The 22,737-nt window shown below is 40.1% G+C and overlaps 1 protein-coding gene across 2 annotated transcripts; it reads right to left on the bottom strand.

The window, feature by feature from the left end:
* Nucleotides 1–364: 364 nt before the first annotated feature.
* COPB2 (coatomer protein complex subunit beta 2) lies at nucleotides 365–14,449 on the bottom strand. 2 transcript variants are annotated; one of them, XM_027650423.1, is made up of 22 exons: nucleotides 14,278–14,449; nucleotides 13,006–13,143; nucleotides 12,667–12,753; nucleotides 11,735–11,861; nucleotides 10,542–10,690; nucleotides 9,267–9,413; nucleotides 8,006–8,105; nucleotides 7,731–7,873; nucleotides 7,335–7,534; nucleotides 6,901–7,011; nucleotides 6,541–6,629; nucleotides 6,354–6,460; nucleotides 5,937–6,080; nucleotides 5,153–5,283; nucleotides 4,640–4,847; nucleotides 4,288–4,398; nucleotides 3,499–3,713; nucleotides 3,128–3,220; nucleotides 2,868–3,048; nucleotides 2,682–2,750; nucleotides 1,162–1,254; nucleotides 365–708 (listed from the first exon to the last, which is right to left on the bottom strand). In XM_027650423.1, the coding sequence occupies exons 1-22, from the start codon at nucleotides 14,278–14,280 to the stop codon at nucleotides 613–615; spliced, it is 2,742 nt and encodes a 913-aa protein (XP_027506224.1). In that variant the 5' UTR covers nucleotides 14,281–14,449; the 3' UTR covers nucleotides 365–612. The 2 variants fall into 2 exon arrangements, with proteins under 2 accessions (XP_027506224.1, XP_027506225.1); XM_027650424.1 differs by having other exon boundaries at nucleotides 1,162–1,251.
* Nucleotides 14,450–22,737: the final 8,288 nt, after the last annotated feature.

Raw genomic sequence — 22,737 nt, 5'->3', positions numbered from 1 at the left:
GAATCACTACAGCAGTTTGCTATTTTGAAAAGCTCTGTAAATGAACTTAGAGCATCATGAGTTTTGTTTTTGGTGCCAATATGCCCCGAGTTTAATATTTTAATGTTACATCTTGAATCTAAAGAATTTCCCACAATTCATTTCAGTTATTTTACTGATTGTTACCAAACCCAAGCCAAACAGCACAGTGAACATAACCATATGCCTAAGTGTATATGCTGAGGAATGTCAGGCTAAAACACTAATGTTCAACTATTATGCTCCTGTTTCATGTATTTCTAATATACACTGTTGAAGCTGGGTTATTCATAAGAATGGCACTGTTCTTAGTAGAGTTACTAGTAAATGGAGATCTGAGGAGAAGAATGTTTAAAAGACTTTATTGAGTTGCTTGCAAAATGAAAACATTTGTTAGCACATGCTGGAGCCAGGCTTAAGTCTTGAAATTCAATGTACTGGAAGCTGATTCTGCACAAACAATTGCTGGGTCTGCACTTCCTTCTGTACATGGTCCACTTGTGGTATAAAAATCAAATTAACCTGGAGCACATAGTCCACAGAACTTCATTCGTTGGTTTGGAGTAACTGATTTGGTCATCTAAAAAAGGATGTTCACTCATCTAAGATCTCTTCATCCAGATTGATATCTGTAGTATCAATATCCTCCAGATCCAAGTTATCTAAGTCATCTTCCAAGTCCAGCAGTGTCTAGGGAAAGAAAAGACTAGATGAAGGGTACACTACTACAGTTCCATGGCAGCCAGCTTATATCATGTACAATTCTGTAGGATGTACTTGCACATTCTGCAAACCCCAAGTTCTGGCAGTGGTGTGGAACAGGAGAGCTAAACTAAGCTGTAGAGAGAAGCTCTGGCCTTGGTGAGGAAGCATCTTTCAGGAGTTGCAGCTTTTTACCATGTTCTGGCCAACTGTGTTTGAACTTGCCCCTTGTAACCCCCCAAGGCTGTGAACTGGTCTGTGTTACTGTGGATGGTTTCTGCACCCCACCAAGGGAGGGACCTGTACCCTGGACTGGCCCTAAGTTGTCCAGTAATATAGAGACATTTTCCAGTAGCTTTGTTGAATCACATTATTAATTGAAGGCTTTAACACAAAATTAGTGCTTGTAGTGCTCCCCTTCATAAAAATATGTTTTGGTACCTTCTGATCTCTTGTTGGAAGTATATCAGAATTCTGCAAAACTGTCTTCATCACTTCTTGTTTAGGAGAGGGAACTGGTTCTTCAAACTTCTTCTAATGACAAAAAAATTCCTTTAGTTCTTTTGAATTTTCCAACAAAAGCAAGTAAACAACAGCAAACCTATAATCCTCCCCTCCCAGCAGTTCTCTTCCAAAGTTTTCCTCAGCAATTCTTGAGCCACAGCCTGTAAGGGTTCAAGTCCTCACTCCACTGGAACCTGCCATTTCCCTCCCCAGGTAATTTGAAGCAGTTGGAACTGCTTCAATGGATGGAACTGATAAAAGGAAAACCACCTTCAGAAAGTACCAGTTCATTTCAAATACTGAAGTACTAGAAAGTGATTGTAAAGGTCCACAGCAAGACACATTAGGTTACTTGAGACTGTGACAGCAAACCTTAGTACTGTTGCTGGGTTTTGTGTATCCTGTAAAGGTTTAAACACTTCATCTTCTCTCTTTGCTGCTGCACTAGTTTTATATTAAGATAATTCATCAGTATCATTACTGAAGCAATACTATCCAATTAACTGTGTTCTGATTAATTCTATAATTATCTCCTACCCTGTAAAAGACAACTGTGGTTTAGGCCTTCTATGTAATCATGACAGCTACTTGAAAGTAAGGTAACTTCTCTGAACTGCCAGGGATGCTTTGTAGTGCATCTCCTAAGAGGAAAAAAATACAGACAGAATGGGGAGTTGTGGCTTTTATGTTTCTCCCTCAGTTTCTGATTTTAGTTCTAATTTAAGATGTTTATAGTGTCAAAGAGCTGTGCCTCTTCAAGAAACTCACAATCTGATTTTCATGTACAAATGTATTTGACATGAGCAAGAACTGAAGTTGTCATCTTCTGTTTAAGCTCTGAAAAGCATTTGAAGTGTTTGTTTCAATCTGTATGCTCATACCTTACACTTAAGTTGTGTTTTCTGCATAAAAATTGGACAACTGAGGTGGAGAAAAAAAAAAATCAGTTTGTTACTTCAGATATTGATTAGAACATCTGTTCAAGTACCTGAGTATGATTCCTAATCAGTCAGTCATGGAATAGTGTTATTCCATAACCATGCAGCACACTAGCAGAGAACATAAAGCATTTTTAAAGCTGTAATACACAGGAGTTTCCAGGTTCCAGCAACTGAGCTTTTACAAAGCCATCTGCAGTTGGGGTGGTGTTTGTATGTGCAATTGAAATTGTTTTTCTGTAGGATGAATTCAGTGGTAACACTCTACAGTCACTCACACCACAAAGGGTGACCCAGGGTAGGGAAGCACACAAATAATTTCACAGTCAAAAGTTATTAGTAGTTACAGACGCAGAGAAGAAGAATCTGAAGCAAAGAACACGGAACTCAGCTGCAGCACTTACAGTCAAGCCAGTAAGAGCAATAATTTGTCCATTATTGGTGAAATATTCTCCAAGGTAGATGTTATCACCAAATAGCAAAGTTGTCTCTTAGAATTCATCACTTAGTAACACTGACCTGAGATGCCATTACTCCAGAAGGCTCAAATCCTTTTGCTTCTTCAAGTAAGTTTCTTTCTTCGTTTGGCTAAAAGTAAAAAACCAACACAACACGTGTGTTTAAATGTTGCACTGACTTGCTCAAAGCTGGTTTCACACAGCACCAAATCTTCTTCTTCTAGAGACAATAAAAACTCCCACTCACAGTGACAAGGGGGTATTCCTTGGCTGGCCTCAAGTCAGCCAGGCTTTGTTTCACGTACTCTTCAGCAACAAAAGCTTCCTTTAGTCCAGGGAAAAGGTTTTCATATTCTGTAGGATCAGCGAGGGACTCAGCAGCTTTTTGATTGACTTTGGAGAGGTTTTCCCGCCAGAGTTTAACAACCCTGGAGATACAAACAGTATTTGTCACACCCAGTTAATTCTGACAAAGCCATTTGTGCTTTGAATATGCTTAAAAATTACCTGGAAACTTGGCTTGGCAAATATGTCCGTGCAAGAAAAGCAGCTTCTGGGAGACGCCCAGTTTTAATCAGGAGTTCCAAACATGAATCAAGCCTAGAAGATTTTAAAATGTGCTTTTAACAAGTAAATTTAATAAAGACAAATTCCTGTGTTAAGATTAGCTGTTTACCCTATTACATTAATTTAAAGTGCTTTCATCTCAGTTTTTAAATCTAGCAGCCCTCATAAAATAGAAGCACCTTTTCTGAGAAGGTGCCCACCACCAACTTTCTCGGTGAAAGTTGGCTGTAGTTTACCATTTGGAGAAGCTGAGGTACTTAGAACTTGGGGAGGCAGAACAGAACAATCAGAATCTCTTGTTTGCTACTTACTTTCCCTGCAGGAAGTAGCTCATAAATGCCACATTATTCTTGCCATCTTTCTCTGCTCCTTCAGCTAACTTGTTCACCATGTTGGCATTTCCTGAAGCTGTGGCCAGGAGCAGCAGCCCTCCATAGTCTTGTGCATGGTGGAGACACTCCTGGGCTAAGCCAAACTGGCATTTACTGATGGCAAGCTCTGCAAGTTGCTTCCATTTCTGTTCTGACTAATTGTACAAAAAGGGGAGAGGAAGGGAAAGAAAATAAGCCGTAACTCACATTTTTGAACAGCACTGAAAGATTTGCAGAGCATTCAGTATGAAAATGTAAGTTTACTTATGTATCCCATTACCACATTGTCTTCCCTTTGAGGTCCTGTGATTACTGTAGCTTCACAGCATGACAGTGAGTTTTATAAGATCATTACACAGCCATAAACAGTTTGTCAGTAAACATGGAGGTGGGAGGTAGGAATAACTTTGGAAATTGGCCTAAAGGCCTCAGCCCTGTCACTCCTCTCATTGTTAAGTACTGGAGACCAGGGCTTCGTTCTTTGCCCAGGTTCTGGTTCTCCAGGAGATCCTGTAGCTTTCTGAGCAAACAACATTCTTCTGTCCCCATCCCACAGCTTAGATGCCTTTGAATTACAGGCAGAAGAGCTTCATCAAGAGTTGGAGGCATTTCTGTTGTGTTCAGGGAGCTGTACTGTGTCCCTACATACCACTGTCTTTTCTTACAGGGCCACTCAGATTCACACTAGCACTTAGAATTAGCATGAATCACCAAAAAGTATATATGTACCTCTGCTTCCACTGCAAGCTGATATGCTATTTTTAACTCTCCAAGCTGAAGAGCAAGTTCAAAACGATGTTCTGGATCTGTAGATACTGCAAGAGCTTGTTGTTTGAAGCCCTGAAAGAAAAATCTCAAAGTTAGGTGGGATCTGTCAGGTCCAACAGCATCTGAGATGTTTTAACAAAAATACTCTCATCAGAAGGTTACAGGATTCTCAAATAAATATAGAAAATTAACAGGAGTTTATGCTTACAGATAACTGTAAGCTGGGTTATGCTGGGTTCTGCTTAGCAAACTCAATTAAAAATGTGAATTAACTGATTTGTTTAGTTTGATAACTAAGAAGTAGTTTTCTTGCCTGCTTTTCAAGGAAATGTGCAACTCTTGTTCTCTGTTCTTTTGGAATTGTGGGAAGAACTTTGTCAGCCATACCAAAATCTCTTCTCATCACAGCAGTCTGATATTCAAGCACCGAGACCAGCAAAGAGTAACTAACAATGTTTAGCTCTTTATCACCCAAATAAAGTCGGTTGTCCTTGGGGATATACCCCAGAAGATACATTGTTCTGAAACAAAACAAAGAATATTCATCTTCAATAGATCCACTACAAAGCAGTCTATCAAAAAAACCCTCCAGTAGTTCTCATGGTCGCGAGAGCACTCACATTAAATATTCTACTTGTACCAGATGTACACTTTCACACAGCACTGTTCATTCCCTCCACCATTACACTCCTGCCTCAGAACATACATCAGTATGATATATAAGAACGGGCTGTAATCACAGCAAGCAGGGGACAAGGTTTACCTTGGACTCACTTGACTGACAGAACCTTTAACACTCGCTCAGGAACCTGAAGCAGCCCCTCACCTGTCCAAATGGGCAATAGTGACAATCTCTCCTCCAACGTAGTAGTTGAGTCTGTTCACAGAGCTGGTGTAAATAAAGCAGTCACCCACCCACAAGCCTGTTTTCACAATCTCCTGAATCTCACCAAGAACCTGCAAAGTAAGATTGGTTTAATTAGAGACAAAAATGTACTTTTAGGTAGCAGAAAGATTACTGCACTTTGAAATTATATTTAATATTCTGGCAAGTTGCAAAAATAAGTTTAGATACAGATTAGAAGTACATAAATGATGATTTTGTTTTACAAAAATGCTACCTTAATTCTTAACTAACCCAATAATAAATCTAGGAAACAATCACCAAAATAAGCATTAAGCAAGGCAATCAAAGACAACTTTCCTTCTGAAATTGTCATTTCTGACGTTTCACAGCATGACATTTTCTCACTTCTAAATTTGAATAACATTTCAAAACTTGAAAATTGCAAAAAAAAAAAGTTTAAGCTATGACCCAAAAGTGTGTCTTAAAAACAACCTTTGTAAGTCTGTGAGAATAGTAAACAGATAACTGAAGGGAAATGCAGGCATCAAGGTCTGTTATGCTGGGATTCAAACTGGGATAACTCTCCTCTGGAACCCAAAGAAAATGATGAAGATTGTTCCTTAGGCAGATGTACTGTGTGGTACTCAGTGGTCTGGAAACTATGGTGTAAATAGTTATTTTAACCACTAAGTTGCTACACTCTGGGAAGACTGGCTTCTACCATCTCATCTTATTCCACTTTTCAAACAGAAGTTTTAAATACCTCAAAGGCATCTTCAATTCCATCTTCAGTGACACCTTCATGTGTTTCTTGGGCTGCTGCTACTTTTTCTGACAGGTATTTCAGAATGAAGAATGACTCCTCTGTAGCAATGCACACAAGCTCACCCGAGTCAGACCAGAAAATCTGTATCATCAGAATCAACAACAGAAGTTTTAGACACCTCAGGTTAGGAAAAGAGGATGTGTAAATTAAAGTTAAAACATATTAACTCTAGAAGCTTTAGGACCTGAAAAACCAACACATATAGGATTTTTTCTTCTCCTTCTGCCATATGATTGAGATGAACTTTAGGATTGATAGCTTGGCTTCATTCATGAAAATCAGCAGTTTAGTAAACAAATGAAAAATCAGTAAACACAGACAGCTAAATATCTTCAGTTCCATGTAGAAACTTACGTGTTTGGGCTGAATTTCAATTCTGCGAATCAGTTCTGTGTTTTCCCAGTCATAGAATGCCAGGCCATTAACAGATCTGACTCCCAACAGAAAGCCACCATAGATGCCTGCAAGAAAATAAAGGCAGAAGAAATCCACACTGTGCAAAAAATGAACCAACGTATCTATTTTAAAAGTAAATACTTACCTTCTGCTCCAAAATCGGGTTTGAACGACTTCTTCTCTTTGAAATTTTTAAATATCTTTACAACACTGTTGCTCTCCCTGATTGCATATCTAAATAGAGATTAAATTGTAAGAAAAACCAAGATTATTTGGTTTCCAAAGTAGCAAATTACTAAATCATAAGCTGCTATGAAACAGCTGCATTTCAGTTATCATCAGCAACTAGCAGAGTGCTAGAAATAGTAATTTTAAAGCAGCCAAGTTATTGCAAGTTCATTGCAAGTCCACATAGATTTTAGTCTTCAGGCCAGTTCACTGTTTGCACGGCCCAAAAACGAGCAGCAGCAAATCTAATACATAGGAAAAAATGTGCACCACTTACTCTGAGGAATCATGTGCCCAAACAAACTCCTGTGCAGAACCAAAGCTCTTGTTTCTCAGAGCCATGGCTGTGTAGATGATGTACTCACCATCCCCACACACCACCACGAACCTGGAGCAGGAAGAAGATGGAACTGGTCAGATATCTCTGTTCAGTTCAATAGGCATCATCAAGAAGGCAAATTATCTAAAAAGTGAAAGGCCCCCATGCCCAATATAATCACTGCAAATGCAGACAGAGCATGAGCTTTATATATCCATAAAGTGTCAAGGAGCTGCATCTTTTTTCTGCATCATGTTGCTGGCTACTTGCTATTCCCTCTTCCTTCTGGTCTCCACTGAGCAGCTCTTGTACCTTGCATGCCTTTCTTTTATTTTAGCCTGTCTGTTAACAAAAAAAAAACAATTCAAGAGAAGGATAAAAGAATGTATTACCGTCCATTGGGGTTGTGCTGAATGGTCTGGGGATAGATTTCACAGCTCCCCATATCCTTCACAGCCAGGGGCAATCTCTCTCCATCTTTGATCTCAGCATCTCCCATGGCTTTCAAGTTCGCCTGTTGGACTTCTGAATGTTTAGCCCAAATAATTTTTCCATTTGCATCCATGGACATGGCAGGTTCTTCACGACCAAGCTAGAAAGCATAGTGTAAGAAGGTGGGAGATGGAAAGAACACGTTTCTTTTCAGTTGAAAATATCAAATGAAAGAGCCCACCTCTATCTAAAAACGCCAATTAAAATGTCAGACTTTCAGAATTTTACAAATTATTCCAGAATCAGAAACCAGCTGCTCTGCATCACCATTTCTCATTTCCAAGCATTAAAGGTACCTTGACAATAATGCTGCCTTCATCATATCCCAAAGCCACATTATTGGACCCTCTCAAGCTGGCCACACACCACACTCTCTCCATGCCATAGTTCAGGGTGCTTTCCAGGCGGTAGGTGCTGGAATGCCAAATGCGGACAGTTCCTACAGGAAAAAGAGATGGATGCTTTTCCTCTCCTCCCAGTGCAAGGGCAGGAGCTGTGCAGCCTCACCACAAGAAGAGTTCCCCCCTAAGTTCTTTCCCTGTCCTTTATACCACAGAAAACACAAAATTACCATCCTCTGAGCCCGTGATGATGATGGGCAGCTCAGGATGGAAGCTGACACACGACACGTTCTGAGCGTGCCCTTCCAGTGTCTGTACACAGGTTTTATTCTGCAAAAGAGAATGAGAAGTACAGGTACAGAAAATGAACACAGAGCTGCATTTTAACCTTCATTTCTTAAAAAAATCTCCCTCAAATCCAAAATTTGCCTGAAAACATATTTCTCTAGATTTCTTCCATTTATTTCCAAGATGCTCAAACAACAGTATTAACATATTAAAAATTATGACTGTACTGAGTTAATTTCTCTTGCCCAGAAGAAAATATTTATTTCCCTACATAGAGGTTTTTTCCTCTATTTTCAGGTAGGTTTCTGCCTAGAAAATATGCTTTCCCAGATCTGTGCAGCACAATAGATTAAAGTAACATAGAAAGCTGAGTTCACTGAAAAAAAAAATCAGAAAATATCTGAATCTAAATGCAGGTGAAGACAGATCTAATGTCTTTGGTAAGAATGTTCAATCACACAGTTATGAATGAAAAGGCTTGTTACAACTAAGACTAACTGATGGCTACAGTTGTACATGGTGGCAACATTTCAAGCAGTGTTGTCTAACAGTCATTACTGCAGTGCATGCTTAAATTAACAGTGCCAGCTTAAACTTCTGGGCTTGGGTTTACTCTAGGACAATGCTTTAATAACCAGAAAGTACCACCTAACAACTTTTGTCTTCCCTTCTGGCCATTCATACACTTGTACACAGGAAGAACTTTTGAGTTCTAGGGTCCAACAACAGAACAGAGCATTCAAACAGGTCCTCTGATGACTCCTGTCAAGTAGAAGCACGTGCAAGGGTGTGCATGCACATGTGTGCCTGTGTAAATGTGCACAGGATGAGAAAGGAGAGAGGGAAAGAGTTGATACATGAACAATATTTACACTTGAACATAAAAGAGGAGCATGTTAATCCACAGACATGAAGCCTAAAAGGCAGGGATTAATATGTTACAAGGAAAAAACCTAATGCTAACAGCAGAAACCTTATGTCAAATTTAATTTTACGAATCAACTTTGAGGCTATTTAAATTCACAGCAGGTTTTCTCAAGGGTTAACACATTTTTTAACTACATACACGTCATGAAATATTCCCTCCTCAGTATCCTTCTTTCCAAGGACAAATGAAGGAAATCTGTTGGTCTATTCAAACCTGGCCACTGATGTTTTGCCACGGCAGCCTGCAGGAAGGTTCCTGAGGGCTTGAACACATACCTGGTAGTCCCAGATTTTCACCAGCCGGTCATCAGCCCCCGAGATGAGGTAGGGCTTGTCCCCCCCACTGTAATAGTCAATGCAGTTCACTCCTTTCTCATGGCCTTCCAAAGTGAAGTTGGGAGAGGATGATCCCAGCTGCCACACCTTCCCAGGAAGAGACCCAACAGAACACCAAACACATGCAGTTACTGATCTTTTGCCTCCAGGTCAAGCTTGCCAAACAGAGCAGGTATTCAGGTGTACTTTACAAGTCCAAAGATAGATACTATGGAACTCCAACTGCTCACACTACCAGTCCTTCCCCCCAAATAAAAACAAAAAACCCCCAACATGTCGAGTTGCACATGCCCTGCTCATACCTCTAAACAATGGAATTGGTTTCTTTCAACTTCTTTTTAAAACATAAAACCATATAAAGCACTGTCTGTAAGAAATAGTAAGGCACTGTCTGTAAGAAGAAGTACCTGTTTATGTTATCAACTAGAACACCTCGAAAAAGCAACAACTGTGCATACACGGGTTGCCCCCAACTGGCTCCTGAATTTAATTTTTTCCCAGTGACATTAAATGAATAACAAATCTTATGTTAAATGAGGATACCAAATAAGTGCAGAAATACTGCTATTTTCTGACGTTTATCACGTCAAATCAACATTTACGTGGGCCTGATCTCAGCATCTGAGGACATCTGAAATCAGAACTGGCTTTTTACAGCCAATATACTGTACATGGGAGGAAGTCTCACTGCTCAGGTGCCTGTAAATCTGTAGTCATAGATATTTAGTAACAGTTTCACAGCAAATCAGACTCATCAGGGTCTACCACGAGAAGGCTGAGGGCACCTTCAGGAACAATTCAATAGACAGCCAAGAACAGGAAAGTAATGAGTGAGACACCTTTACCAGAGTTTTGGTTTTTTCCTTTTGCTGCACAATTAAAAGCCTTTACCCACTATATAGTTTTAATAGTGCCAAACCACTCGCTGACAGTTTAACCATTACTACTCTCTGTATTTCTGTGTAATCCAAATAGAAAAGCAGCACTTCAAAAAGTTTAAAGACCCACATTTCAGTGATTGGAGGTGACAAGTAATCTGGTAAATTTACTGAAATACTTAATAAGTTGACCAGCATTCAGGTCTTTGCTCAATTTATATTCAGTTCTTGCACCTGCTTTTAAGGATACTGATGCACTGTCCATGCAGGATTATTGGTTTGTGTATACTGTTAATTACTTAATGACTAAAAAAATCCCCAAATACAGTTTCTTTACCTTAATTGTCCTATCCAAAGAGGCACTGGCAAACTGATTATTGTCTTTCGGGTTTATGACGATCTGCATGACATAATGGGTGTGTCCTTCAAACACCTGAGAACAAGACCATTTTTTATCCCAGTCCCAGAGTTTAATGAGCATGTCATCTGAAAAAAACCCACAAACAACCAAGCATCACTGAGTGATAATTACCTTCTTAAACTACATAATCCTCAAAAGCTTCAAGCTAAAGGCTGCAAAGGAAGCACTGCTAATATTCAATATATTTTTCATCTGTAGGATTTCACCAGTCCTTCCTTGCAGAAGGACCACAGAGAGTACAAGTTTCTCAAAAAGACTGTCCAGTAAAATGGTGATAAACTAAGAAAGAAATACATGTCTTTAAAAGGAAGATTAAGAATTGATATTAAGGGATTGAATTATTAATCTTAAAATAGTGTGCAGACATTAAGTAATTGGAGCTGTGCTTTGTTCTGCAGCACCTACTCTGATGAGTGCTAAGGAACAGGAAGCAGAGAACACCAAGCTGGCTCCTCAGGACCTTCATTTCAAGTGTTAAGTGTAAGTTTAACAGCAAAACACAGAAATACATAGTGCTTGTGACACACAAAGCTCCCTGCATTCCTGCAGAGCTCTGACTGCATTAGTAAGGTTTCCAGGAGCAAAAAGGACTGAGCAGCACAATCCAGGTGTTCCTGGGCAAGATCTCTTGCACCACTGATCTTCCAGAGCTGAGTAACAGAGATCACTTCAAATAACAGAGAGCTCAGTGACATTTTGGGAAAAAGATTTAAGTTACCTGTTCCTTCCAAGTCAGATTGCCAGCTGAAAACATACTCCAGATCATTATGTAATTTTTCAAAAAATGGGAATCAAGCTGTTATTCAAGAGTTTGCCACACTAATTAGCATATATAGGAACCCTTCCCCTGGCAGATATTTAAATGAGAAGGTTCTTTGCTCTTCTCTGACATGACCATAAGCTATTATATTTTAAATTTTAGGTGCAGTTGATATTCAACCAAAGAAACAGGAATGCAACTGATAAAGAAATAACCAAGTGACAACTGATCCCTGTTTCTGCAGGAAAAGGAGAAGACATGCATCCCTCACTACACAGAAAACAGAAGCCTAAAAGTAGCTGGTTATTAAATACAAAATAAATATAAAAACATGCCAAAGGGCTCTTACCACTGCTGGTCAGTATGAAGGGCTGTGTGGGATGCACAGCAATGCAACGGATATAATCAGAATGGGCCTCAAACATGTGCACCCTTTCCAAGGTGTTGTAATTAAAAACTCTGATCTGCATGTCATCCTGTGAAAGGTAAGGAAAGCCACCATTAAAATAAGACTCTCTGTCCAGTGCATCTTCTGTGCAATGCAGGGGAGCTAGAGAAAATATTCTGGCACTTAAGAGCCTCTAACAACAAAACGTTGAAGAAAATGTATTTTCTGCACATTGCTAATGGTAAAAATTATGCTTTAATTCAGAAGTTTATAAATTACCCACTGTTATTCCCAAGACACTTAGGAAATGGAAAAAACTTCAACCAAAATTTAATTTTTAAAAGTAACTTGGTCACAGCAGTGTAAAACAACAAAATGACAAGAAATTTTTACTCTGTATATAGGGCAGAAGACTAGGAAAAGAAAATTGAGACAAAAATATTTAGGCATTACCTCAATTCAGACACAAAATACTCATTCCAGCAAGAAAAATGTGTTACCAAGATTAGAACAAAACTATTCCTCTCCAAGTAGACTCATTGAATAAAAGCAGATTTTTTCCTAGAGGTGAGCAAAACTAAAAAATTTATGACCAAGAACAAAAGCAGAAAGCAACTTCTAATTCATCTTACCTAGGATTGTCAGTAGTTTCATCTTAAAGTAGCACCAACAGTATTGAGTCAAAACTGGGTGCTGAGTATGTTCCAGCTGGCAGCAAAAGCTGACTCTAGATCTACCCTGTACTACCTGCAGAGTTAGTCACATTATTAGGCTGCTCTCTTTGGAAATGAAGAGTTTAAGCTTCTAAGCTTAAACATGCACAAGGCAATGGCATGAAAATAAATCAGAGAAAGTACAGCTACATATGAAATCACAAGAGGACAATATCTTACAGCTCCAGTAACAACCCAGTTCTTCCTCGCCACGAATTTGGCAGCTCTCACAGGCAGGTCACACACTTCAAAATTCTTCACCAGAGTCTAAAAACAAAAACAGTAAGTTTATAGTACAGGAGAAAACACAAGCTTTGAAATCAGCTCTTCATATTTTCTTAACAGTGTCCACTATGTTGCCTCCTTGTCTACTGATACAGTGACTTTTGTAATCAGAGGAGAGCGCAGTCAATTAGTGACAGTGACTTAAGATTCTTGGATAAACTGAATTTTTCAGTCCCAGATACACATCTGACAGCCATGAAGATTCCATAAAAAAGGCAAAGCAAGCCCCTTCACCTGTGTCTCATGGTTCCAAACACAGACACTGCCATTGTAGAGGCTGGCCAGCATCCATGGCTCCGTGGGATGCAAGTCCACGCTCTTCACGCGGTCGGACCGAGCCGTCAGCTTCCGCTTTATATCCAGTCGGAGAGGCTGGGGGGAAAGAGTTGGGAATATCCACTTGCTTAACAGAAAACTGGCACAGAAATACAACAGGGAAAGGAAAGCTGATGTTAAACCTCAAAATAAAAGGATTCAGTCTTGCTTTTCAGGCAGGCAGAAGGCTACCACTCTTTGCTATCCACCTGCTTATTTGTTTCTGTAGGGAACCAGCACATCCCCATCAGTGGCAATGGGTCCATTAAACTTAATTTTGTGAAATTCAAAATTTCTTCATGCTGTAGAAAGCGTCCTCAGAACAGTGAAAACCAAGATGCACTGTACATCTTCCTAGTGTCCCTGACCTACTAAAGCAAAGCTCCTAATACAAATGTTAGAAAGTTAATCTTCCTGCTACTTCACCTGAAAAAACAGGTAGAAGAGCCAATTATCACAACAAGATTTGCCCATTATGAATTTATTTCCCTTCACAACTCCAAAATAAAGTTTTAGAACACAACAGTATGTCACAAAAACTGAGAGGAGGGAAAAGTTTAAGTCTTTCCCTTACAGAGAAGGCCTCGACTTTCCACTTTCATCACTGGCACTGTAAATCCATGGTATTTGAAAGGCACAAAGTCTAGTGAAATGATTTTATAAACTATTGGATGCATTACAGATTCATTCAGACACTCAGCTGAGCTCACTTAACTCTGCTGACATTTTATCTCATAGAAAACTTAATGGATAATATCTGATCAAAGAATGCTGTGTCTAGTGGTGGGATAATATTAATAAAACCTGCAGTTACATTTGTTACGACACCGCAAGGAGAAAAAAATACCCAGTTATTATGCAGTACCTGTGACTTACAGACAGGACATGGTGGGAGAGGACGGATTTGTGGATTATTTCTCCCGATATAAACATTAGAACACCATGCACTCGACTCTGCTTATTCGCGGCACTGCTCAGACCTGCAGCCCACCAGGGCCGGGTACGGCCGCTCTGAGGGGCGACCTGCAACACGCACCCAGAACACTGGTACAGCTGCTCGGTGTGCCTGATGAACACCCCGCCAGTGACACCGCGCTGCTGCTCCTGCCCCGCCACCCCCCTCCGCTCCGCGGGGCTGGGACTGTCAACCTCCCGCACCGGGAGCTGGCACAGGGCGCTCCCCGCGCTCACCATGGCCCCGCTCCCGCCGAGGTCTCCCCGCGGTGTCTCTCCGGTGTCCCTCAGCTCCCCGCGGTGTCTCTCCGCTGTCCCTCAGCTCCCCGCGGTGTCCCTCCGCTGTCCCTCAGCCGCCGCCGCGCCCCGGGCAGGTCCCGACCCTCCGACGTGGAGCTTCCGGACCCGCCGCTCTCGCGACAGAGCGCGGGAACTCCCGGCACTCGCGAGAACGAGGCGCCGCCCCGCGGGGTGCCGGGAGATGTAGTCGGCGGGTGAGAGGGGAGCGCGCGGTGTGGCGAGACCGTGGAATAGGCTGAGCTGGGAGGGACCCACAAGGATCATCGAGTGCCACCCCTGCGCAGGACACCCCAAGAGTCACACCATGTGCCCGAAATCGTTGTTGAAACGCTCCTTGACCTCTGTCAGGCTTGGTGCTGCGACCACTGTTCCAGGGAGCCTGTTCAGTGCCCAGCCACCCTCTGGGAGAAGAACCTTTTCCTGACATCGAACCTAAACCTCCCCTGACTCAGCTTCATGCCGTTCCCTCGGGTCCTGTCACCGGTCACCACAGAGCAGAGATCGGTGCCGTCCCCTCTGCTTCCCCTCATGAGGAAGCTGTAGATTGCTACGAGGTCTCCCCTCAGTCTACTCCAGGTTGAACAGACCAAGTGCCCTCAGCCACTCCTCGTACAGCTTCCCCTCAAGGCCCTTCATCGTCCTCGTGGCCTTCCTTTAAATGCTCTCTAATAGCTTAATGTCTTTTTTATATTATGCTGCCCGAAACTGTGTCTGTTCAGTGTTCTCTCAGTGTCCCCAGCCACAGTCCCCTGTGCGACCTCGGACCTCTCTCAAAGACAAAGACATGAGCCTGGTCACCCTGCAGGCCCTGTGAGAGGCTCTGTGACACATTTCTCCTCTTCCTATTCGTTTTGTCAGCTGAAGCCACTGCAAACCCAAACAGCATCTCACAGAAACATGGGGAATGCGAGGGTTTGGGAAGCACCGAAGCACATGGGAATTTCTCTCCCAGCATTGCTGCCAGGTTGAAGTTCCACCTCCAATTAAAAATTACAGCCCCCCCTGTCGTTGTGTAAAGGAGAGGGATAACATGGAGCATATTTATATTCATTGGAATTCAGTTAAAGAAAATTCTCCTTTCGAAAACAAATGTTCCCCTGGGGATTAGGAGCCCTGTGTGTTTGATCCCACAGCACAGCAAGAAGGATTACACTGACCTGGAGTGATTACAGTCTGAAGGACATAAACAAACAAAAAGCAGAGAGACAGAGACATTACTGCAATGCTTGTTATTTTCACTCCAAGAGGGCAAAGACAGAAAAGATAGATAATTAAAATTCAAAAAACCACAAGGCTGATGAAAAGTGAGAAGAGAAATGCCTGAAGCAAGAGAAGGGGCACAATACTGTTATGGGTGAATTTAGACTTTCAGCTTTCCTTAAGGTTTGCTTTTTACTTTGAATTCATTGGAATAATGATTGTAGAATAACACTGAAAATGTCTGAGTACAGAATTTCAGGATGCAGAATCTGGATAATCTTGCTTAAAAGTAATGATCTGAGTAAAATTTATGACTTTTGAGTCTATTTCATGGTTTTTAGGCAGATGAGGTCTAACAATGAAAGAAGAGATGTAGAGGAAAGATACCATATTAGAGAATGTAGGTAGTGGGGGATATAGAGCACACACTGTATATTTTTCCTTGAAAAACTCAATGAGATCCTATCCAGAGAGAGATGAGAGTATTGAATCAAAGATAATCAGAAAGGTAAGTGAAATATATAGGTATAGATCTTAGACAAGAAAATAACAGCAGGGAAAGGAAGAAATTATTTTGCTGTTAGCTTCTCCTGGAAAGTTGTAATAATAGAAAAACTAAAGGGAGAAAAAAGGCACAGGGTATAAGCCAAGGCTGACCTTACAGTAGGAGAGAAGAAATGAAAAAAATCCAATGAAATTAAAAATAAGAAATATCCCTCACAGCTGTTACATGCAAAGGGACCAACTGGGTACCAGTTCTGTGTCAAAACCATGACCCATTGTGGGAATTGAATGAATACACAGGGGAAATATATTATGTATTTGTTTTCCTCTCACGTTCTTTCCAGTGTATCCTGTACTGGGCACTGTTTCACCAAGGGTTATATACATAATAGCTGGAACCATGGGGTGTCTCTGAGAAGACTTTCACTACAGGGATTAAATGAGAACAAAATCTCTACTTCAGGTTCTTTTGTGTGACCCAACAGCTTTTCTTATACCTCTTTACTGAAAGATATTTTTCAGGTAAAAAACCCCCCAAGGCAATGTTTTACTCCGGAGCAGAAAGAAAACTTTGTCTCTTGTAGGCATTGCCTTGAAGTCCCTGGTTGCCCCTTTCATCCCTCTGCCTGCTTGGCAGTGTAGGAGCTCTTGCTGAGCTTACCTGGAACATCACAAGTGCACTGGGCATTTGGCTCTTTCCTCCCAGGCCTGGAAAAAATCTGGCATTTGCTTTACTTTGGAGCAAGGCCACAAACTTGGGTTTGTCTGTCTCCCATGGCTGCTTGATAACTTGAAGACCACAGACAGGAAAAGGGGAGAGGAGAGAACGATGAAGGGCAAATGATGAGATGGCTACAGATCATCAGAGTGCAGCCATAGGCCTTGTTTCCTTAAGAAACCAGAATAAAGCTGTACAGAATGCAGTGTCTGGTACCATTCCTCAACTGTCTTCTTGTTAGAAACACAACCAGCATTCCTGAAAAGTGTGGATATTTGTATGTATGTAAGTGCATGATAAAGGAACTGCTAGTAGGATTTTGCAGGACACATTTCCTGTAGGTGCAAAGCTGCTTTTAAATCTCTTGAAGTTCTCAGTACAAAGCATTAAAAAGGATCTTTTTTATTACTAAAAAAACCCCAAAATTTAGAAAAAAAAAAAAAAAAAGATGTTCTAAACAACTGACCAGGTAAGTGCTGGTAGTTGAAGCAGTTGCATTCTGACCCATTAAATTTTGTAAAGCTAAAATATTACTGAAGTTCTGTAAGAGAGGAATTCTGCCCACTTTTACTGTTGGTGATTTAGTCAGAAATACAGCAGCTAAAATGGGTTTGCCACAAGCAATACAACAGTGGTGAGGGGGAAGCAACGCTGGTACTGTTTCAGTGTACTGGTATTTTCTTCTTTACAGGGTTTTTGCTTCTCAGGAAAGCCAATTCACTCAACCTTATTTGTCTGAGATTTCAGCTTAGATCCTTTAGGCTGTGAAATTATTGGCAGGTTTTGAATTTGCGTGGCAATATAAAAAGTTTTTTTGGAAACAGGATAGAGCATTTTAAAATAAAAAAATTGTACGATGTCATTCTTTCAAAGAAAAAGATTAAAGCAGTTTGGGATACAAGTCACAAGCACCTGTAATTTATCCTCAGCATAGCAAATGATTTTTAACTGGTGTTTTAACAATAAAAAACACCAGTCCACTCTCTTTTTCTCTCGTGTGGAGACTGGAGGTCTTGAAGTAAGAACCATATCTATGTGGCTCATCCCATACGTCTGAAAATTCATATTCAGGCAAAAATCTCTGAAATGCTGTTAGGAAGATCCACACCTAGTATAATTATTATAGTGTGTGCTGCTGCTGGCTGCAGGAGGTAGCTCAGTCCTGAGGGTCCAGGATTTCTTTGCCTTGATTGTTCTACCCAGGACATCACCCCTGTTATGTAAATTCTTTGTTTCTCCAGACTTCAGCCACTGCTGGTTTTCTTTATGGGGTTATGGAGCAGAATCACTGCATTTCACTTTGGGTTTGCCAGTGCCTCGGAGCTTGGCTAACTGAGGTAGTATTATGGGTGGCTTTTTAATTCCCTAAGTGTTCTGTATCCTGAATTATTGTATTTTATTCTCATAAGATCCTTTATTTTATAATAAACAGAGGCACTTACGTATTTAGGTCAACTCTGCAGTATTGTAAAGTGTTCATTTCATCTGCAAAATCAATGTGCTGTGCTGGTGATTGCCAGGAGTTAATACTTGCAGTGCAGTGAACTGGAGCAAAACTCATTGCAGCCTTAACTTGGAAGATAGTAAAGATTGATGGAACACAGTGGGATTAAAGAAAAGGTGTTATTAACATGTAGGTGTCAGAGCTGTGAGACAAACCCCATTGTAAATCTGCATTAAAGCCTCCCTTGAAATGATAGCATTTCACTTTGTTGTAGAGCAGGGACACAGCAGTGTGGTGGAATGCAGTTTGTCTCTCTCAGTCTGAGATGCCCAGCCTGTCCCTTCTCACTCTCTTGCAAACACACTACCCTTGGATACAATCCTGACACAGATACAGAGCATTAAACTCACTGGGATAATGAGGAATTAAAATGCCAGTAAAGAAATGAGAACTGTCAAAAGTGTAGAGTTCATATATGAAAATATATAATCCCATCCTCTCCAAAACCTGCGACCTGTCAGCAGCAGCCTGATGGTGCATAAACTGATAGTTTCAAAAAATGGCTGTTCCTTCAAATGCAATCATATATGTGGTGCATACAAGGAAACTAGATACTGCAGTAAGTAAAGAAGGGTTTGGAAGTTTTATATTTGATGTCATCTCAAATAATATCACCTGACACTTTCATTACTGGCCTGCCTTTTCAACCCACAGTTCTGCCAAACTTCAGCCATGTGGGTTTGAATTTGTTGGTGCTGAATGTCTCCATCTGAACAAGGGGCCTATTTTACCTTGTATTTTCAAGTTTCAATAGAAGGGTTTGGTCATTTTTAAAGGAGCAATTTAGTAATTTTAAGGGAGCACAAAATCAGCACCAGGATAATCAACAATATTTTTAGCAGGATCTGATATGGACTTAATTTAAAGTACTAATCATGGTAGCACACTCCTAAGTGGCACCCACATGCTGATAATAATGAAGAGAGAGATGTCCATAAACAGGGAACTCTGATAAAAAAGAAGGTTGTCAGTGAGAGAAAACAAAGTGTTGTACATAATATAAAGACTCCACTTCTTGACCTCTTGTGCTACATCTTCTTTGGGCACACTTGATTCATTAGACAAATGCTATCTTTATGTCTTTATTCATGAAATCACTTACCAGCAATGATCTTGATTGACCTGTTAGTGCTTCTGATTTATGAACACTTGCTGCTTCGTGTTTTATTTCCTGGAGGCCATAGTCTCAATTTTGGCACAATTCCACTTCCATTAAGATCAGTGACAAAAGGCCAGGCCTTGAAAGCACAGGAGTGGTTCAGAAGGCAGCAGAATATATCCTCCCAAGTATTCCAAGTTTGGAGCTTATAATGTCTTTCTTTATCAGATTTACGATGCCTTTCACTGACTGAGTGTTAATGTTCTTTTACTGAGTTTTGAGGCTTCAGGTAAACTTATTCTATTTTTTCTGCTCATCTTTAAACATGTCAGACTGTTTCTAAGGTCTGATTCAGCAAGAATCCTTGAATGTAATTTCGAGATAACATGAACTAGAAAACCTATAAAATTATTTCTTCTTGTCTGAGGAGTATCAGTCCAACAGCTACTTAAAAGTTTCTATAATGATATTGATTTCAGGACAAAAAGATTCTATGATTTTCACTTCTAATTGCTGTTATATATTATTATCTTATCATTGCTGACCACAGAGTTGGAGCATTCTTGGATTCAGCATGAGGTTTTCCATAAGCTTGCAAAAAATGTTTATTGAAAATATTAAGTTTGTTTCCTATTAATGTTAGAAAAAACTGACATAGAGTTATTTTTTTATCCAGCTGCAAAGTGGTAATAAAAGGTTCACCAGGGCTCAAATGTGGGTCAGACTTGTGGTGTGATAGCACAGAAAACTAAACCCCTGCTACTGAGTTTTTATTTCAAGTCAGGCTAATTTACACAAGGTGTCAGGAGAAGCTTTTACAAACCCAAAATGTGACTGTAATCCAGTGCTCTTCTCTCAAGATATGCATGTCAAATGGAAAGTGGCTCTGCCAATAGGTTTGGGGCTTTTTGAAACATTCTATTATTTTATTTTTAATTTGTTTTCAGTATATGTAAGGTGTTTTTTTTTTTTAAGGAAAGTTAAGACCACTCTGTGTTTGTGATTTGAGCTGCATAGTTACGTGGTTTATCAGTTTGCATCATGTGCAGATGACCAGCAATCACAGAATGTTATGGCATTTCTGTAACACCAAAAGTATGGCTTTGCATCAGAAGCTTTTTCTTCCCAACAACACACTAACAAGTTGTTTATGTAGGAGAGCAGGCAGTGATGAAAGCTATATTAAATTTTATCCCTGCTCTTTTATAACAATCACACATAAATAACATATTGCCAGAGGCAAATGTAACAATACATTTATATATACAAGTCCTATACAATAGTTGTTTCTTTTGTTTTCCCATTTCTAGTAGACCCTGAATCATTTTTTTTTTCAGAGATCCAGTCGTATATATAACTCAATTATATGGTGTGAAGGCTGCAAGTTATCACAACCATCTGTGACCAGTGTTTGATTTTTCAAACTCAGACTGTAGCAATTAATGCTTTTAGGTTTGAATGTCTCTTATTCAGTCCTTTGTCAATATATTACATAAATGGAACCTGATCTGGGATTTACAGCATTCAGATCTTCTGCACAAGTTCACTCTCAGTGGTTTAGAATATATACTGATGATGAGTGAGGATCAATATAGAGTCTTGGTTAGACTAAAAAATTGTATGCTTTTAATCCTGGAGGTTTCTGGTTCAACTCCTCTGATGCTTTTCTTGCAAATGCTGCCATTCTGTAATACAGTCAATGTCCCCCCTCCCTCCAAGTGGTGATAACTATCACCTATCACCTACACATACTTTTATAAACTTTATGAATTATTCTATCAAAAATGGATATGTACTATTTTTAGGTGGCTGTCCAAATTTAACTGATGAGTTTTAATAATATGTAGTCAGTATGTGGTTGGAATTTCATCCCCTAAAAGTAAAAGCACTTGGAAAGTTGTGATGTGGTTTTACAGTGAGCACGTTGTCTTAAAAAGACATTATGAGGATTTTATTTCATTTACTTGTAGACATACAAAATTACAATAGTGCTGGTATTTTTTGATTCGAGGAGGTGAAGGGGACAGTGTGATTACATGATTCGCCACTCGATGGCGCCTTGATTCTGTTAATACCTATTTTGCGGTCTCTGATTGATGTCTGGATGTGAAAATCCCGGAACTGTTTCTGTAGTAAATCCAGCTGGGAAAGAATGCTTACCGCACGTTTCTAAAAGATAATTTGAAATGTCCTCTACTGATGGAAATACATTCTTTTCAATTTTCACTGATGCTTTTTAACTCCAGCCCTTCAAAGAAAGATGGTGAATTTCCTCAATTTTGGTTAAGCAGTACTTCAATGTAGATATTTGCAGGTGGGCACTGCCATGGGAGCAGTTCCTGGCACCAAGTTGCCAACAGGACCTAATTCCTTTGGGATATTTTTTTATGAGTCAAAGGGCTGCACTAGGCCCAAATCCTGATAGAACAGATCTTGTATGTTAGAACATTATTATGTTCCATGTTCTTGGCTGCTTTGCTGACAAAATCCAGGCTCTTTAGGTGGTTTTGTAACTGGAAGAGGTGCCACCCACTGCCTGAAACTTCCAGGTTAGTTACAAAGTTACTGTAATGAAAATGCTTTCTGATTTTTTATGTGAACTATGTCGTGACAGCTGATGACTGTTGTTCTATTCAGTGCATTAGAAATTAGTGGTGGAATTGTTTGAAGGGCTTCTCTGAGATGGGACTCAGAAGACTGACTCTGACTGCAAATAGGAGCTGGAAGCATTTATAAAATAACACTGGAGACAGTGTTATTTTGTCAGCAGTATTTTTGGTAACTGTTGGCTGAGAGAATTTTGTTGTTTGGGAAAGTAGATTTGATTTGGATAAGACAAAACCTGGGCTTTCCTGACTTGCATCAGGTTTGTGTTTATAGTTTTAATGACAAAAGGAGGTCTCTGGCAATAAGCCTTTGCAGTGCAGACCAGACTTTTGAGGAAATGTTTTTTTTGCTGAAGATGATAGTATAGAAGAAAAATACATTCTCCTCAAAACCAAATAACACTAAATTAAAGCATTTGTCCTCGGAGAAGATACTGCAAATTCTTCTGTGGCTTCAAGTGACTTCATAGAGGGCCGTGAGTGTATTAGTATGAAGTATTGGAGGAAGGTTCTCTATACCTTGCATTAGCTAGGACAGCCAGGCTGTACTTGGCAGCTCATGTCACATGCAGAGACATGGTTACAATCTTACACATTAAAGACAACTACATAAACCAAGATTTCTTTGGTTTTTTACTCTCTAATTAATACTACCAGATAAGAAGACCTGACACTGAACTAGATACGGAAGTTCTCAGATTAAATTTTTTCCTACCCAAAGATGTTCTCTGGTGCATTTTTTTGGTTACATAGTCATTATAATGTG

This window comes from Corapipo altera, unplaced genomic scaffold (assembly GCF_003945725.1).
Source record: "Corapipo altera isolate COAL_440 unplaced genomic scaffold, ASM394572v1 54, whole genome shotgun sequence".
In the NCBI taxonomy this organism is placed as follows: Eukaryota; Metazoa; Chordata; class Aves; order Passeriformes; family Pipridae; genus Corapipo; species Corapipo altera.
Note: the sequence above shows the minus strand (reverse complement) of the source record. Positions and strands in the feature narration are given on the sequence as shown.

What these genes read in the sequence shown, in the direction of transcription:
- COPB2 (XM_027650423.1), bottom strand. An exon ending in CACATTTCCTTGAAAAGCAG is followed by an intron (nt 4,399 to 4,639) that starts GCAAGAAAACTA and finishes TTTTTCTTTCAG; the next exon opens with GGCTTCAAACAACAAGCTCT. An exon ending in TTGCCAAGCCAAGTTTCCAG is followed by an intron (nt 3,049 to 3,127) that starts GTAATTTTTAAG and finishes TTGTATCTCCAG; the next exon opens with GGTTGTTAAACTCTGGCGGG.